This window comes from Scophthalmus maximus, chromosome 11 (assembly GCF_022379125.1).
Source record: "Scophthalmus maximus strain ysfricsl-2021 chromosome 11, ASM2237912v1, whole genome shotgun sequence".
NCBI classification, from domain to species: Eukaryota; Metazoa; Chordata; class Actinopteri; order Pleuronectiformes; family Scophthalmidae; genus Scophthalmus; species Scophthalmus maximus.
In genome coordinates, this window is record NC_061525.1 from 1,919,410 (window position 1) to 1,935,315 (window position 15,906).

Below are 15,906 nucleotides of genomic sequence, written 5' to 3' on the forward strand. Positions count from 1 at the left end.
CTTACCAAAAAAAACCCACCCAATGCTGCTGATGGATTAGCCCGTGTCTATAGGGTCAGTTCACCTCTGCTGGCCTTTGGGGTGGACTGTGATAGGATTGGGCCTATCTCAGCCAAGGGAAAGATAATGAATGAGGGTGTATTATGTGTGTGTGTGTGTTAGTGTGTGTGTGTGTGCGTGCATGCATGCTGACAGGGCCAGGGGAACATGTGTTATGAATCTATCAGACTGGAGCATCACCCGATGGACAGGGGTCCGGTTCCAAGCTCTCTGGACTGCTTGGATGAATGGCATGTGTGGCAGCTACCTGACCCCCCCCCCCCCCCCCCCCCCCCACACACACACACACATCTTCCTCCATGCTGACACACACACACACACACACACACACACACACCTTCCTCCATGCTGACACTGACACACACACACACACACACACACACACACACACACACACACACACACACAAGCGTCCCTGGCGCTCAACACTTTAGACTGATTGGGCTAGCAACTGCAACAGCTGGCTGGGGATTAAGGCATAGCCAGATTCAGTGTGTGTGTATTTCTCTGTCTCTGTCTCTCTCTCTCTCTCTCTGTGTGTGTGTGTGTGTGTTGCTGTGAAGGGACTGGCTGGTCCCTCTGGCACCTGTCGCCTAAACCCAATCCCTGCCCTCCTAAGCTGGGTGGATGAACAGAGCCTGGTCCTCCTGTGGGACCATTTTGCCTGCCCTAAAGCAGAGGTGAGCTGAGCTGATGAGGTCAACGGGGTAGCTTGCAGGGGCCAACTAGGGGGCATCTAGGGGTGGGAGCAGGAGGGATGTAATAGGGTGTTTGTGGAGGTCGGGGCAGTCGGATGTAGTGATATACAGTATCTCCTCTCCAAAACACAACAACACACTGAAACTAAGCTAATGAGAGACAAATTAAAATGAAAACAAACACACAAATGATACATAAGTGACACCTCCTCACTGCAACCATCAGCATCCTCTGGGGGGACCAGGGTGAGGGAAAAACATCTTTGATAAGTGTGGATCATTACACTACATGAGGGTTAAAAAAGGGTCTGTCAATTTTACACGCTCATCTGAAAAACAGCATGAACACATATACAGAAATATTGGCAAGGAACACACACACACACAGCAGACGCTGAGGGCGGTTCTTAGCTCTCAGCACCCTGCCTTCAACTCGTGTGATGACTCTACTTCTTGAAGACACACACACACACGCACATGCTCACACATCTTCATCTGCCCTCTATAGACAGAGTTACTGCATGCTATATATATGCAGCATATTGCATGATATCGGTTGCGTTGCCTTCACCAACTCATGAAAAACACCTACTGTGACATCACTGATTATGGTGTGGCCATAAGTAAGACATGGCCTCTCAGATGTATATGAATTGTTTTTATTTTAAGCTTTACCAACAGTTGTATAGTGACCACAAATCCATAGATCACAGAGTTCTTTGAAGTGTCCGTGTTACAAGTGATCTTCAGATGTTTGCCTTACATAATAACTGCTTATTATGTGATCATGGTTCCAAGAGTTTAAGGTTTATTGGGGGGTATTGTAGCTGGTCTTACAACTCAACATACTATCACTGATATGTATGATATATAAAGCCTTCCATGACACGCTTATTACAGGGTGTGCGCCAACGGCTGATGCAAGTTGTCATGACAGAGATGTGTACAGCATTTCTGTATCACATGTGATGCTTTGTGTCATAAACTGTCAGTTTTTATTGTTACGACTGCTTCTTGTCAGCATAATTCACACTGCTTCATTTAGAGTCTTCCTCTGTTTGGCGCTTTAAATTAACAGACACACGCTTTGTAAAATAACCTTCCCTAGTTACTTGAAATCTGTGACACTGCAATTATTTGAATTTACATGCAAATTTATGTTGATCTGCTTTACTTTTACCTTGCAATAACTCAATCCATAGACAGATAATAAAAATAAAACTATTTAATTTTCTGAATACAGTACTCTGTGCATGAAAGGGATTTGTTAACGACAATCCTCAAATGCAGAGATAAAGACGTGGAGGTTTATGTTTGCGGTTCATATGGAATATGTGGAAAATGTATCTTTACAAAGATTTTCCAGGACAAGAGTTGATTCAATCTTACAGACATTATGTCTTTCAAGAGTTCAAAGTATACAAGAAATCAAAGCACTTCAATATTTTGTAAAGAAAACACAGCATTTATGTATGTGAAACTGACTCTGGAATGCCACTGCTAATTAAAATGTTTTACCAACTCAAACTGATGTTTTGTGTTCATTGCACTGACCAGACATTTTAATAATTTCATGTAGCCACAAGTGTCTCTTCTATCTGTTTTTGTGCATTGCACAGTGCGTCAATAATGTCCCACTAACAGCAGTAGAACTTTTTTTGAATGACCTTTTACTTGTTCAGTGTGAACACGCTGCATGCTCCAAACCAAATGTAGGCTACAATAAGGAATTGGGCCACAGTTCCTGTGTCTATAGAACAGTAAATGTATGAGCTGCATGTACAATGACTCACTTCTGTGTGACAGACTTGCAGACATTAAATGCTATGATTCCCCCCCCCCCCCCCCCCCCCCCCCCGGATTATCACGGATTACAAAACAACGATAATGAAATCTATTTTTAAGTGAGGTGCAGTTTGTGCTTTTATGTTTTACATGTGAAGTCCTGTGAGGTTTAGTCATGTTTGGCCTTTTGGTGAAGCGTGCTGCTGTTTTGCTATTGGCTGGTTTAATCCACTGTGTAAGAATGTGTGTGCGCGTGTGTGTTTGTATGTGTGTGAAGTTGGGTCTTTTCTGTCCCTGGGCAGCTCAGTGTGATGGAAAGCAGATCCAGGCTCTGCTTCTTCTCACCCAGCGCTCACAACATCCTCAAACCAGAAACACATACATGAGCAGGTAAGCAAAGAACAACACAATGCAACACACATGCTCACACACACACACACACACACACACACACACACACACACACACACAGACACACATACACACACATACACACAGACTGCATTGGTGCGACATGGACTGACACACGTGCACTGACACACGCGCACAGACACAGTGCATTCCATCACACATAGGTCCAGGCAACAGTTCTTGTTGCACTCACACGCACGTTCACAGTAATGTCTCCATTTCTGTCAGGCTCTTTGACCAGGTTTAGATTGTGTTACACCACAGAGGAAAGAACTCACTTTTAACACAACGTCTGGCTTCGGCGTCCAGAGGAATAGTCATTAAGTGAAAAAGAATAACTCAGGAAAGATAAAACATTCCCACGTCTGACACGCACACACGCAAACACAGGAATTTCATAAGATCTGCAGGAGTGCAAGGAGAAGCTGTAAAAGAAAAACAGGGGCTTTTTCAAAGGAAGGTTGCTCTGAACACACTGGTACAATAATATCTGACCATAGCTATAAATGTCACAAGTTCAATTTTCCCTCTGGGAAAAGAACATGGGGGCAGACAGGGGAGGCGAATCTCTGTAAAATGTTAAAGCGGGGGACATCAATCAACACTTAGCCTTAGGTCAAAATGTTGTCCCGGGATAATCTCTTACTACCAGACTCCAAAGGTGAAAATGGGGATTTAAGAATAGGTTTTTCAGGATGACAATTGTAACATTGTAATGTTGAACATCACAATGAATCTGGGACTTCCTAATGAATCCTTACTAATCAATTTTTATCCCTTTTGTTATTTTGGTGAATTTATATAATAATTAGATGGAAACTGAAGTATATCATAAATGAGTAAAATTATAAATTTGCTAGTTTTGACTCAAAGTTCACCATGTGACATTATTCTTGTGAAAGAATAATAAACTTTTGAACTAGAAGAAAAATTACATTTACTTTAGAAAGTTTAGTTGTACTTACCCTGAAGACCAGTGGCACAAACACTGTGCACAGGCTAAAGAGTCTTAAAGGTTTAAATCTATGTGAAATATACTGCGGGTGTTTTAAGTTGAAGCACTTCAAGCAGTTTAAAGTGAAGTTTCGGGCGGCTACTGTAAGCCCCTTTTGCATGGGACAACTGGAAGTACTGTAAATACAACAGGAAGCTATTGAAAGCAGGTAAAAAGTCTGAAAAGTACCATACAGAGTTATGCTAATAGTCAGCTCATGTCTCAGTCATTAAAGCCGTTGGACTATCAGTTGAAATGTAAAGGATGAAAGACAATGAAACACCAGTTGAAATCTTTTGCAAATAGTCATCAGTGGGGAAACAACTGATCTCAAACAAATATGTACCTTGACATTTCTTATAAAAAACACTAGCTAATCTGTTATCGTAAAACAAAAAAAGGCATTTTGCTAAGGGTTAGACTAATAATATATTTTGTCTGATAGGATGAAAATATATTTTTTCTTGTGAACATTGGCAGACCTAATGGTTTCATTCAGATTCAGCAGCAACAGCAGCAAGAGAGAATGTGATGAATTTGTCTTATCTGGACTTCAAAGTCCAACATTTTCCACCATTTGAGGAAGAGTGCGAGAGAAAAGCAGCCAGGATTTCTGGCAAAGTGTTGCTGCGATGCCTCCATCTGATATGAACACACTCGTCTGACTCATTCCGCTGGCCCTGAGAGTTCTCCACTTAAAGGAAATGATTTACTCGCCCAAATCCTCCCTCTTGTTTGATCCCAGGGGAGCTGGAGCAGAAGAGGGGGTGATGCTAGGTTACCAATGTGTGTTTTTGCCATCCTTCCCCTCCCTTTTCTTCTTTTCTTGCTCCTCTGCTTAGGTCGGCCATTTTGTAATTTACGGCTGTCATAGGGCCCGCCGTCGGATAAGAACAGTATGGGATTTTTATGAAATGCGTCTCTGACGGCATATTTCATGAGGAAGATCAAACAAGGCTAAGTGATTTCACTTTTTGGAGGGCAATCACTTTTAGTGGAGCTCCTTTTCTCGGCCTTGGAGGGGATGACTTTGCAAGACCTGGAACTGAAGTATTCATTGCACTTTTACGGGCTATCAAAGAAGAAAAGGCCCAGTAGCTCCAAAGGTCAGAGCTGACGTCTTCTTAAGTGCACGAAACATATCAGAATTGATACTTGTTAGAAATCTGTCAAAAATACAATCTAGACACTCCTCCACACAAACACACACAGAGACACACACACACACACACACACACACACACACACACACAAACACACACAAACACACTAATTGAAATTTGTAGATCTGCACTTTGCTAAATCCAAAAAGACAAGAGGTGGACAAGAGACCAGGTAGAAAATGACAGAAGTGTACAGTCTTGCAAGAAGCAAGAAAACTAAATACTGTATTTTTGGTTGTTACTGTCCTTCACACAGGGGTGGACTGGCCATCTGGACGTTCTGGAAAAATCCAGAACAGCCGTCCGCCTGACGGCCGTCGGCCCGGCTGGAATGTGGAAGGGCGATATAATCCTTGCATGCTTTGTATTATTGTGCCCGTGTAGAGTGTTCTGTCAGTTGCGTGTTGTGCACTCGCCGACACATTAGTAGCTGTGCAAATTCTCACCTATTCGTCTTTTTTAAATTGCTCAAGAACTGGTCACAAACTCATATACCGCATATTATAGCCAACAACGGAATTGCCAATTTCTCATGGTGCTACGTGTCAATCTGCACAGTTAGTGGTGGTCTGGCCTATTTGGGGGGAAAGTCCAGGGCTGTTTTTTAGTGCCAGACCGTCCCTGCCTTAACATGCTGATGTGTAGCAAGAAATGTGTACTGTAGCATGCTCAGCATATTACCCTACTGTGTTAGAACATTAATAATACGCAAATAAGTACCAAACTCTCACAGGAATATCAGTGTTTATAAAATGACAATTGCATAAACAAAAGCATCCCATACTGAACTTGGGACCTGCTGTTATAGGTTTCATATACAGCATCTGTGAGATACCAACAGCGATCATAGGAATTGATTTCAAAAGCCTGAAGATGTAATATCATAGACTGCATTTTACATTAAATTTCTGAAAAAAGGTCTAGAAGGTTGTATCATTTCTTAAGCCTCTCTTGAAACCGCTTGTGGGAAAACAAACCCAAGGCTGGAAACCCCTGCCCTATACAGTAAGTCTGGGAATCATTCAGAATCTTCCACTGGGGAGCATGAATGTCTGACATATCCGTTTAATCTAAAATAAAGTGTTGGGTCAACCAACCCACACTGTCTTTCCTGAAATCCCACAGCTAGTGTGGCAAAACCCCGCAAAAGTTACACTCGTTCAGACAGTTTGTTGCACTGGTCAGTATCTGCAGAAAGTTCCTCAGCCACAGTAAGTCTGTCTAATAGCATGCACACGCACGCACGCACGCACACACTCACTCACTCACACACTTACACACTTACACACTTACACACACACACACACACACACACACACACACACACACACACACACACACACACACACACACACACACACACACACACACAGAGACGTTTGTGCACTACTGACACACACAAACAGCAAAACGAGGTTGATGAGAAACTCCAGTAGCAGTTCGGCTGTGCTGGTGTCAGCACTGAGCAAACAGAGGCCAGTTGTTGACGCGCCAGATATATGAGTGTTATTCTTCCTCTGTGCATGTGTGCAAGTGTGTGTGTGTGTGTGTTCCTGCTGGGACTCCCCTTGGCTAAAACAAGCCTCCCACACCTTCACTTCCTCAGAACTCTATCACTCTCTTTCTCTCTCCCTGTAAGGATTGATGTGCAGCCGGACTTCCCTTCATCCTCCCGACTTTCTCACGAAAGAGAGGGAAAAGAGGAAGAATGAAGAAAGTCTCGTCCGCTGGCCATCACTCATTCCTCCTCACCTTGGGAGTGAGAAAAAAAAAAGCCAGAAATACTGGCAGTGACAAATAGAGCAGTAAAGTTATGGGCCAGCAGAACACGCAACCTTGCTTATGCTGTGGGAAGTTGTCCACTAATGACATCATCATCTGTGCAGGGATTTACCTGCTTTCAGTAGGTGACTTACTTCTAAGATTTGCACACAATCGGTTTGACCAAAGTTGCCACTAGCAACAATTAAACATTTCAAAATTTCAATCAGGATCATTTAATACAACAAGAAGGTTGTAACTGGTTATCAAACTACAAACACTATGTGCAGAAGGGCCTGCCCACTGTGCTCATATGCCATTTACATTTGACCTTTAATATCATTCAAACTAAAATTATAATAAAGATTTATGAACAATTACATTTTAATTTCTCGAATTTCTATTTTGAATGCAGTTATATAGTAGACAATTCTATTGTAGCTTTGCAGAGGGACTCGGATTCATGACCTCAGGTTTTTTTTTTGCTTTGAACTTTGATGTTCCCCAACTTGTACAGATTATTTAGTTTTTTATTCATTTGAATTAGTTATTTTGAAGTAGTAGGAGGTAGAAAAAAAAAACCTAAAAATAATTGTATTTATATCACAATGGGACACTTAAAGTCGGATTTAGAAGACCAATATAAGTAAGTATAAAATGGCAAGAGGCATTTAACAATTTCATCTTCAAGTGTCCAGTACATATCCAGGCAATGTTTAGCCTTGCTTAGCATGAACACTGGAGCCAGGTTTAGAGGACCAGTATTGCTTTCACTAGTGCCTCCTTTACATACGTCATGTCCATTTCTTATATGTAGAAATAACATGGTACAAATATTAATGTATTTCTTGAGGAAAATGACATGGAATTACTACACACAGTTTCTCCAAATGTGCCTTTAAAATAATGGCGTTGCAAGGTTTGCACACTGTAGTTGCTGGCGGGGAAAACAAATGGCAACAAAGTCTGTCAATTTTTAAACAAAAATGTATTGTTTCCCCATAATCTTTACTATGATTCACAGGTCATGACACAGTGAGGGGTCACTCTAAAATGTGAGCAGGAGAGTGAAGCAGAGAGGCAGCTCTGTGCACAGTGGTCGGGGGGACATGACTTCACTACTGTGATGTTTTTATTGGTTGGAGACTTTATTTACACTAATGCAGCAAGAGGTCACCATTTAAGGCACAATTAAAGGGTGACCTCATGACCCCCCACAGAGCTCAATGACAAAGAGTTTCCTTTGGAGTTGTTGTAAAATGATGGCAGAAAATAGTGACTGTCACAAAGAATGTTGGGACAGCAGTATTCTCGATGTAACTTTAGATTTGGAAAGAGAAAGTTGACTCACCTGTTAGGATCCAATAGATGACACCAGATGAATAACATGGAAGAGACAAAGAGAGAACACACTGTTAAGATGACAATTTGAAAAACACAACTCCACACACTTAAAAACACACAAATGCAAGCAGAGTGTATTACACAAATCACAGGCTAATTAGTCGTCCACTCCAGGTGGTGACAGTTTCACTCTGTAGGGAGGCAGGGCAGCGACTGCGTGTGTGTGTGCGTATGTGTGTGTGTGCGTGTGTCAAGTGTCAAAGACCTCCTTAGCACCTCATCACCTTTGACCTCATGGGGGCTTTCCGCTGTGAATAACATTATCACACACACACACACACACACACACACACAAACACACTGGGAAGACTATGAGAGGAAGTTGGTAAGTGTTTTAGTTTCCCTTCACACATTGCTGTCACTTTTATTGTCCTTTGTGATTTTCAGTCAGCTGTACTTCTAATGGGATTATATACATAAATCACTGAATTTAACCAACACACAATAAGGCACACATTGAGTTTGAAGTTTATTATTTACATTATTAAATACTGTGCACTTACAACTGTATAACTGAATATATGCAGCCCTGTAATGCATATCTTTTTGATGATTTTAAGTGGGGATGATTCATCTCTTTAAGCATAAAAGACCATTAGAAAAACCCCTATATAATGAAGTCGAATACAACAATCTATAAAACACTGTCTATGCTCGGCCACTCATTAAAAGGCTTGTATGTTCATTTGTGACGATCCACACAATTTGAATGAATCAGACTCTCTTGATGTGGCATGGCAACAGAAAATGTAGAGTTTTGTCAGATTGTGCTTTGCTTAATTTTAGGGCAGAAAAGTGATTTCACTGAGGAGGAAGATGCAGGATGCTACACTACAGCATGTTAGCAGCTGACAACTAACAAAATCAGTGTGATGTTTGTGAGTACAGAAGCAAAAACATTGGTACCCATTGAAAACAGTGCTTTTTGGTTCTTTAACTAAAATAAACTACTTGTGAACAGAACCAATACATGTTTAAAATGAAGATGTGTGGTCCTGACTGTACTCTATGTGACACTCATACTTTCCCAAAACATATTATTTTAATGTGACTATATAATTAGAAAAGTGTAGTTGCAGTCTTGGAGTTTGGCCACATAGTCATAAGCTGTTTGGTCCCTCGGGTTGTACTGAACAGAAGTATAGGTATTTTGATGCCGCTGCTGTGAGTGGCTGGGTTATTTATGGTAAGATTGTCATTGGTTCTGATTGGTGGGTCAGGCCTAATGCGACTACCCTGACTGTGTGAGGCCTGATTCACTATTAAGACTCCAGTGTGCTCTATATAGCAAACTGTGTTCCGTCTTCTCTGCAGGTATAAGTGTTAGTTATCTGGTTATCATGGTGTTTGGGAAGGATGCAGAAAGTGATAGTGTTGGGTTTAGACCACAGACCAGCGATCCAATCATCAACTACGAGCTGGGTGTGTTTGTGGAAAACAACAGAGAGCATGTCCTGTAGCTTTTAGCTTTATGTGTGTCAGCAAAGTTAATAATTTGGAAACATTCAAACTCTAAAGCCAGCCAATGGGCTACTTGAACAACCATTTCCGGGTCTACTTAGTACTGCTCAACTGTTTCCGGTCCAGTTCAACAATGGCGCTGTGTAGTTAGCTGATCGGTAACAAAGTGTCTGCTGCAGACCTTCGTGTGAGAGGTGACGGAAAAATTATCCCGACGTATGTTTACCAGCCCTCGTCTCCTTGTTTCGGGATGAGTCGGAAACCCATGAAAACATAGTATGCTATTAAATTTCGATGACGCCGTACAAAGTGGGACACAGCAGTGCTCTGCTTACACTCTTGACAAAATCTAAATGAAGTAGTGAGTAAACACAGTAACTGTGAACAGACCGGAAACAGACGAGCAGCATTATTTTGAAACGGAAGTACGTCACGAAGCCTAGTGCATGTAGTCCATTCAATTCAATTCAATTTTATTTGTATAGCATCTCAAAACACTTTACATAGTGAGGTCCAGACCTCATAATATTGCAGAGAAAACCCAACAGTTCCCACAATGAGCAAGCACTAGGCGACTGTGGAGGAGAAATAACTCCATTTTAACAGGAAGAACTCTCTAACAGAACCGGACTTAGTTTTGGGTGGCCGCCTGTCTCGACCGGTTGGGGTGAGGCAAAAAATGGGAGAGAGAGAACAGCTGTACAACCGCCGTTTAATCACTACCAGACTGATACTTATAATTACATTAATATGAAGCCAGATCTTCATATTAATATTAGTCTACATATTATTTTAAGTATCAATTATTCAGACTGGACTTGAAGAGATAAATATGACCGCAGTCCAAATCTATCCCAGCTCAAACCCTGCACTAAAGCCCTATTCCTGTGCGTTTGTGTGTTTCTGAGGTATCGATTAAACTAGCTATTGCTTGCTTGTGCTGAAGAGTCCCGTTTGTGCCAGTGTGCAAAGAAGGAGACATGGGTTCCTTCCACTGGGTGAGAGTTTCCTTCCAGAGCAGCCAGACCACCTAGCACTGGGAGCCTGGTGACAAGAGCTTTGATTATTATGCCTGCAGTCCTTGCCAGTGCTAAATTTAAGTGTTCCCATAAAGTCCAGAAGAAATAAGACTTGGGAATGGCCTGGCCTATGTCTGTGTGAGAGAGGGGAGAACTCTTACTGAGTGTGTTTGTGTGTGTGTGTGTGTGTGTGTGTGTGTGTGTGTGTGTGTGTGTGTGTGTGAGTGTTTGTGTGCATGTGTATTTAGGGTCTCTTCTGGTCAGCCTTGTTGCATAGTACGAGGGATAATAATATGATGTGCTACAACTAACTGAGACTAAAGCAAGACTTCCCACGTCTCCCACTCGCTGGTGGCACTTGTGTTATGCTCTAAACACCCGACGGACACAAACTGCCCCCCTTTACGCAACACAGCCCTCATACTCCCCTCTCTTGCTTCATCTCTCCCATTCAGCGCCTCCCTCGAGCATTGGGAAACTGGAAGAAAGAGCAAGACACTACGGGCAACCCCACATCTCCCAAGGAAATGTGGATTCCTTGTTTATCTTTGATTAAAAATAACTTTGGGAAGAGGCCGATCAATACTTTCCCTGCAACAAGAGAAACAAGGGGAAAAGGGGGGCAGAAGAAAAGGAGGAGGAGCAAAGCGGAAGGGAAGGAAAAAAGCGTGAGAAATTTGACGACATTTAGAATTGTGTCTCTCTATGTGTGTGACAGTTCGCCCGGAGCCATTCCCATGGCCTCATACAGTAGCTCTGACGCTGCTACCGACTGCTCTGATGTTTTAACACTGACAGAGCGGCCGGCATACACACACATAGTAGGACACCAAAGGCCCTGGAGGAGACGCTGGGAGCCATGTATGCTATATAAAGGCCTTAAGAGCACAGGAGCACAGCGAGGTCACTCCTGCCCGTGCTTTCCTTGGCTCCAGCCTCTCCTTTCAAAGGATCTGCTTATGGTTTCTGTCAGAGATGCACGTCCATTTTTCACCCCATTAACAACTATCATTACCAGCCCAACTGGAGGCTATAATTGGGCCAGCCATGGAAAAAAGTTGTCAAAACACAATTAAATTCCTAACTATGGTGAGAGAGAACAGAGGAAAAGTGCTGAATGGCCATAACATCATATTGCCGGCCTTCCTTGCCCAAAAATAGGAAAGAAAAACATGAAAACCATTATTTGACATTGGAAGGTTTTGTAAAGGGATTATATAGACGGGCAATCTGAGCTGGCCAAACGATAGGGCTACTGAAAACAATAACTAATCACTCTTAGTGTCAGTGATGAAGAATGGGCATATTAAAAGCTCTAGCAGAGAATAAAAAGACAAGATCTTGAGAGAGTCTTGAACCATTCAAGACAAAAAGCTTCAAAGACAAATGATTAGAGCAGAATTAAAAATATCTATGATGAATAAACTGCCTGTTCTATGTATCAGGAGTTAGCATGAGCTGCTTGTAAGGAGCTCTGTCAAGACTTTCATTGGGTCTGTGGGGCAGCGAAATTTTTGCAACAGATCTATACTGTACATGCTGCCACGTATCACTTGAAGGTTTAATTTATACCTGAAATATTTACTCTGCCAAGAATGTTACGTGTTCACCCCTGAACATTTGTTTGTTTGTGTCTGTCTGGAGAATCACGCAAAAACTATTGAATATATTTCCACAAAACTTGTTGGAAGGATGCAACATGGGCCAAGGGAAAACCTATCAAATGCTGGCGTTTAAAACAAATAAATATGTAAATATGGAAGGCTGGGCATGTGATAACAAGTAGCAGTATATAGGGGGATATCCTAGGCTCTAATTTTGTTCAAAGACAGTGTTTGGTCTCATGATAACAACTGAGTCTACTGACAAATGAGCAAACTAGAATTTGACAAAGAAACCTGTGATTTTTTGTTGATTGCACGTGGACATTGAGTTAAGACTTTTTGAAGCTATTTAAAATTCTCAAAGGAGTTCATTCCCGTAAATTTATTTTCCACTATAGTAAATAAACAACACTGCTTTCATCAACCAATGCTCTTCAGAAGTACCGAAATGCTAACATGGCCAAAGACCCATAATTCCAAGGCAGTTTTTGCAATAAAAACAAACCTGTATTCGACAGTGTCATGACAATTTTAAATATTAAAAGCCTATCACTTGTATGAAGTGAGTTTTATTGACATGGGGTTTTGTAATCTGATACCCTACTGTATTAATTTCCTAATCTTAATCTGAATAAATAATCTCAACAAAAACGGTGGCAATTCTAGTTATGACTGAGACATTAAACAAAAATATGCAACTCTAACTTTTTCAATCAACACAACACTAATTACAAGACTGAGCAATACAGTTTCTGCAAAACAATGCCTTCAAACTAAATCTGGTCCACTGCCCGAGGTACAAGTCTTGGCCAGTGCATTTCTTTAAGTTATGATGAGTTCATGCATATGTAGCCTGCATATATTTCCTATTTGCTGATTTAGGTGATTGATGATTTAGACCAGGGGGTATTCAATTAAAATTCAAGGAGGTCCAGTTGGAGAAATTTTCCTAAAGCAAAGGTCCAGAACCATAATGTCTAACTTGCATTATGATTCGGTGCCATATTGAAGTAGCTTGTTTGTATCGACATCTAGCCTGATTATCAACAATTGTCTGTCAAATCGACTAAAGAAAAAGGCCTGCAATTCGATAACATTTCAACAATTTTTACTGTCAGTTTTCATATTGAACTGGCGGAATTATAAATAACAAGTACTGTAATAATGTTCGCTTCTCACTTCAAGTAAAATAAGAAGAAAACATACAGCTTCGAAAATGTGCATCTTAAAAGTCTCGGAACCCAAAACATGGGTGGATAAAAGGGGGATGGGGGGGCATGTCACTCGATCATGTGTCATGGGGTTGCTTCGAACCCCATGAAGACTGGGGCACTACCAGAGAGCTAAAACTTCTGATGGCTAGCATTAGCCACTAGCAAGCCTCTTAACGTGTCCGCGAGTGAGGTCTATACGCACTGCACAGCACAGCACTCGACTGGGTGGACACCGTTAAACACGCACATCAAAACAACGGGCAACAGGGGGAGAGAAGCGAAGTTGGCTGTAGTAGTGAATGTGCGGTGCCGGTTGAGGTCTGTCTTAATATAAAATTTAAAAGAGAAGTCACGCTATTACGGAAAGTAAGTGGGTTGGTCCCGGACCAAGACGGCGCTTCAGCCCTGGAGAAAGGGAAACTTATCCCCTGCTTCCCGACTACAGCCAGCTGCGGATAGTTGTAATACACTGGACGCCAAGCAGTGTAGTAACTGCTAACGCTCCACCAGTGAAATGGAAACGCCCCTTCAATATTTGCTAATTCTCAATGATCTATCAGTTGTGGGTCCGGGTCCGGAAAGGACGATGTATGGGTCCAGATCCGGACCGCGGTCCGCCTATTAGCAACCCCTGATTTAGACAAACCTGACGTTACCACTGATGTTCCTCTATCAAATATATGTTTTATCATGACATAAAGTAGGACTGTCCTAACATATATTTTTGATTATCGTAGAAAATGCTTACTGTAATGTAGAGTGACGCCTAGCACAACCTGTCCCATGCTAGGACAGCGTCTACTACGTCAGTTCCAACGGTGTGTGTGTCGGCTGACATAAAGCAGAGGAGGCTGGGTAGTGGAAGGGAGTAGCAGGCCTCTCTACCTCTGTAATCTGGCCTGATTTATAGAGGCTAGCCCTGCTCTCCCCTTCCACCTCCACACCTCCACACTGGGCCTCCTCTACTGGAGACAGCCTGGCGTCCTCACACACACACACACACACACACACGCACGCACACACACACAGGCATGCGCACGCACGCACGCACGCATGCACACACACACACACACACACACACACACACACACACACACACACACACACACACACACACACACACAGACACACACACACACACACACACACACACACACACACAGCTATGCTCACAGACATGTGAACAAACCCAGGCAGAATCGTCTCAGCTGCACAGTAGTGCATGTAACCAAACCACATGGACTCATTGCTCAACCAAATGAACACCAGATCCAGAGACAAAAGGTATTTAAATGTCTGCGTGCTGTCAGGACAGAACAGAAGATCTACACAAAGAGTCAACACACAGTTGTTCCATAAACAACAAAGAGAATACAAAATTGTTTTATCCACAGAGTTAATGCACATAGGACACATTAGCCAGACGAAACAGTGATATTGGTGATGATCGATATTTCTGCAAACAAAACCCAGGCTGTTTTAAGAGATGTCTGTGTGCACCAACACAGTGAGGGGTATTGTGGGAAACCATATGTTACCATATGAGATTCACAGAGGACCCAGAGAGCACACTTCCCAAATCTTAAAAAATAAATGAATGAATTGTTCTCTTCTCACACGTTGATGGATGCTAAGTGGAATACTGGAGCAGAACTGACGTGGTAATGTCATACCCCAAAGTATAAAATAGAAAGACCACATGAACGTCCCTGAAATATCATTTAACAAAGACTTGTCTTTTAAGCACTGTTCTCTGGCACATATTTATTTGGTTTCGTAATTAGGCAGTCAGTCACCAGTGTTTCCAGTATTTGCAGTGCCTTGATTGGTGGAAAAGCGTAATTTAAACTGTTTATACAGAGCTGTCAGAACCAAAGGCCAAAACTTCTACAGGACAGAAAACAAATTGAAGCAAAGCAATAAAGGATTAAAGTGAGACACATCGGAGACACAATATTCACACGCATTAGACTAGCAGACTAAAACACCTTCATGTGTGTATTTTCATGTGTGTATACTATGAATCACACCCGATGGACAGATGTTTACAGTGAAGCTGGGTTATCTGTCTCCATTACACCACCATGTCTCTGCCTCCCAGGGCCATTATCTCCTCAGACCTGCCTAAACACAAACACCCAGAGACAGGAAGTCCCATATACTATAGGAAATACCAAGGCATGAGCACGTAATGGGCCTTTCAGGAGTCTGGATGCTCTTGAGGCAATCCAATACCAAAATGGAGAAGACCCAAAAAAGCATAATTTACCCCTCCCACTGCTTTTCTTTGATCTGCTCTACCATCAACACATACAGATGTTCATCATAAGTC

At 42.1% G+C, this 15,906-nt stretch overlaps 1 protein-coding gene across 6 annotated transcripts in view; it reads right to left on the reverse strand.

The window, feature by feature from the left end:
• bcas3 (BCAS3 microtubule associated cell migration factor) overlaps positions 1-15,906 on the reverse strand; it is a 308,540-nt gene that overhangs the window by 62,111 nt on the left and 230,523 nt on the right. The window contains exon 24 of one of the 6 annotated variants that reach the window (XM_035623535.1): positions 8,180-8,223. The exons of the other annotated variants lie outside the window; for them this stretch is intronic. Coding sequence (XP_035479428.1) covers positions 8,195-8,223 — 29 coding nt within the window. The 3' untranslated portion in view covers positions 8,180-8,194. Of the gene's footprint in view, positions 1-8,179; positions 8,224-15,906 lie in introns of those variants that run through there. 6 annotated transcript variants of the gene reach the window in all.